The sequence below is a fragment of the Pteropus alecto genome, unplaced genomic scaffold (genome assembly GCF_000325575.1).
Source record: "Pteropus alecto unplaced genomic scaffold, ASM32557v1 scaffold137, whole genome shotgun sequence".
NCBI lineage: Eukaryota > Metazoa > Chordata > Mammalia > Chiroptera > Pteropodidae > Pteropus > Pteropus alecto.
The window spans coordinates 4,677,857-4,685,283 of NW_006440135.1; the positions used below are offsets into that span (position 1 = coordinate 4,677,857).

General features: G+C 64.7%; 1 protein-coding gene across 1 annotated transcript in view; it reads right to left on the bottom strand.

Annotated features, from left to right (window-relative positions):
* The window catches only part of AHRR (aryl-hydrocarbon receptor repressor), a 45,226-nt gene that overhangs the window by 22,679 nt on the left and 15,120 nt on the right, over positions 1–7,427 (bottom strand). Inside the window, 1 exon segment of the mRNA XM_025050510.1 lies at positions 5,495–5,601. Coding sequence (XP_024906278.1) covers positions 5,495–5,601 — 107 coding nt within the window.

Consider the following 7,427-nt stretch of genomic DNA (forward strand, 5'->3'; position numbering starts at 1 on the left):
CGACGTGACGCCGGCCGCCGGCCGAGCAGCTCGGGCCTCAGTTTCCCCCTCTGCACAGAGCCCGCAGCAGTGGGGAGCGTGCGCCCAGGGCCAAGTCTTGGCCACACACGGCTCCGGAGGCGGCGCCGGCAACCTGAACCCCGACCCGCAAGCCGCACCCACATGGCACACGCCGAGCCGGGCTGACGGGAAACAGGCCCGTGCAGGGGCGATCGATGCAGACGGGGTCGCTCTGGATTGACGGGGGGCCCGGATCCAACACGAGGGGGGACGGTGGATCCCACAGGCCCTCTGAGAGGGAGACATGGAGACAGGGAAGAGGGCCACCGGACCTGGGGCTCCGGCTTCTCCCTGGGAGCCCCCAGGAGCCGCCCACGCCTGCCCGAGGCCCGGTGACTCCCGGATCCGCTGCCTCCGGCATGGGAGCAGCAGCCAGCTGTCCCCTAAGCCGCCGTGGGCAGCCCTTTGTTGAGGCGGCCGCAGGACACTGATGCCGCAGTGGCTGAGCCGTCCGTGGCGTGGGTGACATGCACAGGACAGAACGTCCACGGCCCCCACCACCATCTCCACGCACGAGCTGTTGCTGCCGTGGCTGCTGCTGAAGTGGCAGCTGAGGGAAGCAGAGGCCGGCACCCCCAACCCCAGGCTCTCGCTCTGCTCGGCGGCCACCGGCAAGCAGCAGGGGAAGGCAGGGGTGGGCGGCCGCCCCGTGGCTGCAGGGTGACAGTGTGCGCATACGGGGGCCTGGGGAGGAGACCTGTGCCTCTGTGGGGGGAGCGGGTGGCCTGCTGTGCAGAGGGGTCCTCGTTATTCTCTCCCCACTTTGCCCCGCTGGGAGCTCACTGCGCAGAAGCACACGGTGGTGACGGTCGTGACACCTCCAAGAAAAGCATCCTCTCTGTCATGAGAGGACCAGGAAAGGGTCCCTGGGAAGCAGCGGGTGTGGGGGATCCCCCAGAGGAGACAGAGGGGCAGGGACCCAGACTTCTGCGTGTGAACTGACACGGGTCCCAGCTCGCTCCACGTGTGTGGACGTGTGCGTGTCGGGGAGGACAAGTCCAGAGAAGCAGAGCATCCGCTGGACCGTGACACGAACCACAGCCCCAGGCCCTGAGTGGCACGTGTGACGGGCAGGGCCACGGGGCCACCTGAACCCACATTGGGGGCGGAACCTGCCCGGGCTGCCTGCTGTTAAAATAAAATGAGAAACAACCGATGGGTCTCGGAGTCTCAGCACACGTGACAATGCCTGAGACGCCGTGTGAATCACTTTCTCGTTCACGCTATAACGAATCACTACAAACTTAGCAGCCGAAAACGACACAAACATACTTTCTTACAGGTCTGTAGGTCAGAAATCCGAAACGAGTTTCATGGGCTAAAATCGAGGTGCTCCTCCCAGAGCGCCCGCCTCCGAACGCCGTGACACTGGGGGTTAGACCTCCGCCTATGAATTCGGGTGGGGACACAAACATTCGGCCCATCGCCATGGACGATGAAATCAATAGCTGTGTCTGTGAATGAAAGATTCAGTAAAATTGGAAAACGTCTAGTCCAACTGACCAAGAAAAAATTATCCGTGAAATTAAAAGAGGAGACATCACTACAGAACCTACAGGCATTACAAGGACCAGATGGGAAAACCAGGAACGACTCTGTGTCCACACATTCAATAAAGTGGATGAAATGGACCCATTCCTCGAAAGACCCAAACTCCTAAAATTCACACTAGACTAGATAACCTGAATAGTCCTGTATCTATTAAAGAAAGTGAATTTATAGCTTAAAATCTTCTAACAAAGAAAACTCCCAGACCAGTTGTTTTCACTGGTGAATTCTACCAAACATATTTCGGGAGAAAATAATACCAATTCCGTCCAGTCTCTCTCAGAAAACAGAAGAGAAGGGAACGCTCTCAACTGATATTATGAGCCTCCCCTGCTCTGCACGGTCCTGGAAATCCGAGAAGTGCAATAAGGCAAGAAAAATAAAGCGTGTTGATTGAAGAAGCAGATAGAAAACTCTCTCCATTCTCAGACAACGTGATCAGCTATGTAAAAGTTCCCACGGGACCTGCCCGAAGAGCTCCGAGAACTAATGAATTCAGCAAGATCACAGATACGAAGTAAACCCAGAAAAAGAAGCTGCATTTCTATAAACGAGCAGTTAAATAATAGTTCCACCTGTGACAGCAACAGAGACGCCGGCGGCTCCGGCACAGATGTGGCCGCACGCGCAGGCCTCCCCAGACGCGCAGTAAGGCCCAGGCACTCTGAGCCCGCTGGGGGCTCACAGCAGCTCCGGCCGCCCGCAGCGTGTGCTCTGCGGCCGCCTCATCGCCTCCTGGGTCCCGTCTGGACGGCCGGCGCCCCCTGCCCAGCAGCCGCCGCAGCGCGCGGGCCTCTGCGACCCTGTCCCCAGCGCCCGCGCCGCTCACTGGGCGGCAGGCGGGTGTCCGTGCTGCTGCCTGCGATGCCGCTGGGCCCAAGAGCCACGAAAGTCGGACAAAGACACGGTCCAGCCCCAGTGCCGACCCCAAAGGGGCCCCGGACGGGCCCCTGACAGCTGCCTGCCTCGGTTTCTCCGCCTTAGACCAGGCGTGAGGCCATAGGCACTCAGGTCTGCGCCTTCGAGGGTTCATGATGCCACCCGCCTCTCCCCGGCCCCGTTCATCTCTGGGCGGCTGGGGGTCCCGTGCTGTTGTGACTCTTCCAAACATGGTGCAGTGGCTCTGACCCCCAGGTTTGAGAACCAGCGGCTGGGGGCGGGCCCTCACTGCGTAACCTCCTTGACTTCAGAGGAACTTTCCAGAAATTTCCTGTGGCCACAGAGAGGCGGGAGAACGCTGGGCCTCGGGGCTGGGGGGCACCGTTCTGGCCTGGCTGGGAGCCGGGGGCAGGGTGGGCACCAGCACAGCCAGACTGACCCCCCCGCCTAGGGACCTGGTCCTCGTAAAGTCCCACGCGGAGGGAAGCTCCCAAAGCTCCTGCACGGGCAGCAGGATGAGATGACGGGGCTGGCCGCCGCTGCCCCTCCTCCCCCGGCCCCGAGGGGGCTCGTGGGGACCTGAGGTCGGTCGTTAGTCCCTGGGCTGCCGCCTCCGCCCGGACCACCGAGCTGCTGTCCACGCCAGGCCTGGCATGCCCGGTGGGGTGGCCACGTGGGCACACGCGCTCAGCAGCCCCTGAGCTGGGAGCATAAGCTTCTGTAGTTCCAGCTCAGAACAAAAGTTTTAAAAAGATTTTGTGATTAGGATTTCATTGTCTCAACTTCGAACATTAATAATAAAAGAGCAGTGCCGGTCACCTTTGCCAGGAACGAAATCAAAGCTCTACACTTTCCGGCTCCAATTTCACCGGCGCTGACAAAAAAATTTAAAGGGAAATCGAACACTTTGCCTCCTGAAAACCTGATAACTGGTAGCGAAGTGTGGAAGCGTTTCCTCCACGGCAAGGCCGCCGCTTCCAAAAGCACTCTGCTGGCCGGCCCACGCGGGGCTCCACGCGGGGCCGAAACGAACCCTGCTGTCGGCCGGGGTCCCCCAAACACTACCGCACCGGGGGGCTTGTGGGAATTGCCCAGGAACCCAGCAAAATGCAAGAATGCACTTCCTCACACGTTTCTATCTTGTGAAAAAGGAAGAGATTCATAAGCTCACTGATCCCCATGACAGCACATCCAGCCCCCAGCATGGCAGAGGCCCCCGTGAGGACCATGAGGGCTGGGCAGGGTCATGGGGGTCGTGGGGAGTTTGGGGGAGTGGTGAGAGGTCAAGGGGCTCCCGTGGAGCCATGGGGGAACACGGGGGTCACGGAGGTCATGGAGCCGGGCAGGGTCACGGGGGTCCGTGGAGGCAGGTGGACACAGTCACCAGAGCCCATGCTGCAGACCTCTCCCCTGTCCCACGCCCCTCAAGTCACTCTGGATGTGGCCTGTCTGTCTGTCTGTCTGTCACCCTTACTGGGTCCCACTGTGCTCTGCCACCCACCAGGCACTCGGAAGTGGGGACGCTCACAGCGGGCAGATGGTTGGGCGCAGCACACACAGGACGAGGCGCGGTGCGGGGGGACAGCGGGGGAGGGGTCTGAGAAGATGAGGCAGAGCAGGCGCCTGGCAGAGGGGACGAGGCAGAGGAACTGGCCAACTGGCCAGCAGGGGGGCCTGGCCACAGCTCCTGGCCACCAACTGCTCCCTCCTCTCTCCCTCGTAAGCATTTCACGGTTCCCCAAAAAGCTGGAGGTGAAGAGGGGGTGTCTGCCAGCCTCTGAGGGGCCTGGCTGAGTGGACAGAAAAGGTGCGGGCGGCCGCCTGCCTCTCCCAGGGGGCTGCAGGACGCCGCAGCTGGCGTCGGGCCTGAGCATGGGAGTCACGCCCTGGTCCGGGCGGGTGAAATGTCCGGGTGTCTAAGAGCTTGGGAGACGGACTAGGGAGCTGCCAAGAGGACCCAGAAAGGCATCGGGAGGGGGCCGGGCCGAGGGGCTGGCCCACCTGCTGGCCCACCTGGGACCCCCGCAGCAGCAGGTCTGCAGGGGGCGTGGCACTGCTCTGGCCAGTGAGGCCCACAGGGAGAATTCGGATCCTGAGGCCACCCCAGGCTGGCCGAGGTCAGCCACATGTCTGCTGAGCCCAGGGGACAGCCCGGCCTCTGGGGAGGAGGCAGAGACAGTGAGTGGCGGGGGCTCCTCCAGGGGCGCTGGCTGCCGTGGGCGCAGGCTGGGTGGCCTCAGGACCGGTGTGGCCTGAGTGACACTGGGACTGTGCCCTTCTGCCCTTGACTCTTCAGCCTGAGGGACGGACGGGACGTGGGGGTCGAGGCGGCTTTGCCAGGGGCAGATCAGGGCGTACGGGGGCTCCTGGGGAGGTGAGAGCCTGAGCTGCTCCAGGCGCAGGCATCCGGGGGGCGCTGGGGGGCACGTGGGGCCCAGCCTCTCCCAGGGCTCGGCTGCTGGTTACAGGGCCATCCACACGGGCTTCTCCATGTCCCCTGCACCCTCTCATGGAGGGACGTCTGCACCCTCCCAGTCCCCCAAGAAGGGGCAAGCCGGGCTCTGGTGAGGCAGTGACACCCCGCTCTGGGCAGTAGTGACTCGCCCCAACCCGCATCCCCATAGAAACCGGCCACGTGACAGGGCCAGGAAGCACCCCAGAATCACGAGGAGGGGGTGCGTCTCGAGGTAAGGCCGCCAGGCCTGCGACATCGGCACGTCATGCTGATGGCCAGGCCGGCGGGCAGGCCCTCGCAGGCTGAGGAGACACACGTGCCTGGTGTGGCCTCCGGTCTCCCGGTGACAAGGAGGCCCAGACGCTGAGGACGGAAGCGGTTTCAGGCCTGACGATTCCCGGTCTGGCTGCCTCGGCCGGAGCCCCTGCGCCCCAATCGCCGGCTGCTCACAGGCAGTCGGGGGCCTGGCCCCGTCCCCCGACACTGCGCTCGTCGAAATGGTCCGGATGCGACCATGACCCTGTGGGGGACCCGAGGGTGACAGGGACTCACCTCCAGCAGCAGCCGTCCCTCCAGCACAGCCGAAGGTCCGCGAGGGCCGCTGCCCCCTGGCGAGGGCGCCCTGGTGACCGGCAGCCCTGGGCGCTGCTCCTGCAGGGCTGTCACAGAGAAAGGGGCAGTTAGCGCCCCCTGGTCCAGGCCTGGTGCCCAGCGTGTGCTCCGCGTCCTTCGCGGTCACCCCTGCAGGTAAAGCCCGTCCTCGTGACCTGAGGCTGCCCTTGGCCGAGGGGGCAGCAGGAGCCCCACAGTCAGCCAGGCGGCCGGTGGGAGCAGCTCGCTAACATCTGGGAGAGGACATCACAGCTGGGCCCAGCCCTGAGGACCACCCCCCCCGCTCTGCTCCTCAGAAAGGGCTCGCTGCCCCCTCCCACAACCCCCTCAGTACCCAGCTGCCTTCAGGGACCCTGGTGTCCACCAGCAACCCCACCTGCACCGAGCAGCCCAGCCCCAGGAAGGGGCATCAGCATCCCTCCCCTGACGCCTCCCCCACCCGACCCACCCCACCCCGCTGCCCCTCTCCACTTTGGGGTGAAGAGCTCGGCCGCTCGGCCGTGCAGATCAGAGACTCAGCCTCGTCCATGTCCCAGCTCCCTGGGGCCGGCGGGGACCTCCAAGTCCACGCTCAGTGGCACCCAGGGGACGGAGGCCCCAGGAGCAGGGGGAGCTCCCGGCCTTGCCTCCCGGCGGGCGCGGCTGAGAGGCCCTCGCAGCCTCCCCTGTCCTGGGATTTGCAAACTGAAGCAACAGGCGGTGTCCGTGTGGCTGAGGACCCGGCTGCCGGCTGCTGAGCAGCGGCCGTGGAGCAGGCGCTCTGGTCTGGGAGAACCAGCGGCCGTGCTCGGGGACGCGCTGGCGTGCAATGCGGGTGTCACAGGCTCTGCCTGCAGCCCCCGGGCCCCACAGACGCAGGACCTGGGCACCGTCAGGTAGAGGTGGCAGCATCGCCCCCGGGCCCCAGCACGGCAGGCGGGCGGGGGGAGAGTCCAGCGTGAGACCCGGCCTGACCCCTCCTGGTGCGGTGGGTGGACAGGCACCAGGCCGCGCCCACCCCTCTTCCAGGCCCTCCAGACGAGGCTTCCACCAGCTTCTCCATCCCTCCCCCACTCAGAAGCCCTGGTGCCACCACCCTCCCCCGAGGGCTAATCCTCACGGACCCCAGTCCCAGGTCACTGCGCTGAATGACACAGAGGCCAGGGCTGGAAGTGTGAACCACCATCAAGACCAGACCATAGCACCTGGGGTTCCCCTCCCTGCCCCTTCCTGAAACCTCCCAGCAACCCAGCCCCCACCGAAGGGGACCTGGCAGCTGAGCTCTGAGACCTTAGAGGTGACGTTTTTAACCCCTTCTGCGCCTCACGGGTTATTGACCTGGGAGCACGAGGAACCCACAGCACCCCTCCCCGAGGAAGCTGCCCCCACACGCAGAGGCCAGGGTGAGCGCCGGGGCTCCCAGGTGCTGGGAGCACGGAGTCGAGGGGCCTCCCACTCCCCCGCCCCTCCTGCAAGGCCAGGCCCAGCCTCCCGGCCAGCAAGTGTCCTGGGTTTGGGGCTGGATCCAGTGGGTGGGGGCTCAGCCTGCAGCTCCTGGGAGGATGTGGGTCTCAGTCAAGGCCAGGAGGGGTGCTGGGGGGCAGGGACAGCCCCGCCCCCCGGAGCACCCGAGCCTCCCGCCAGACCTAGACCACCAAAGCCTCAACACGGCAGGCTCCCTCCAGGGGTCGCCCACGCATACCCCAGCTCAGCAGCTCCCCGCCCCCCGCCCGCCGGAAGAGGGAGCCAGGGGAGGTGTGGGCTGGACCATCCCTGCCCCCTTCCCCCTTCCCCCCTGCAGACCCCGGGTGGTGTGCACAGTTCACCCGAGGACGCGCTGGCAGCTGGGGCGGGGGTGCCCCTCCCCCTAACGGCCTCCCCTCCCCCACACCTC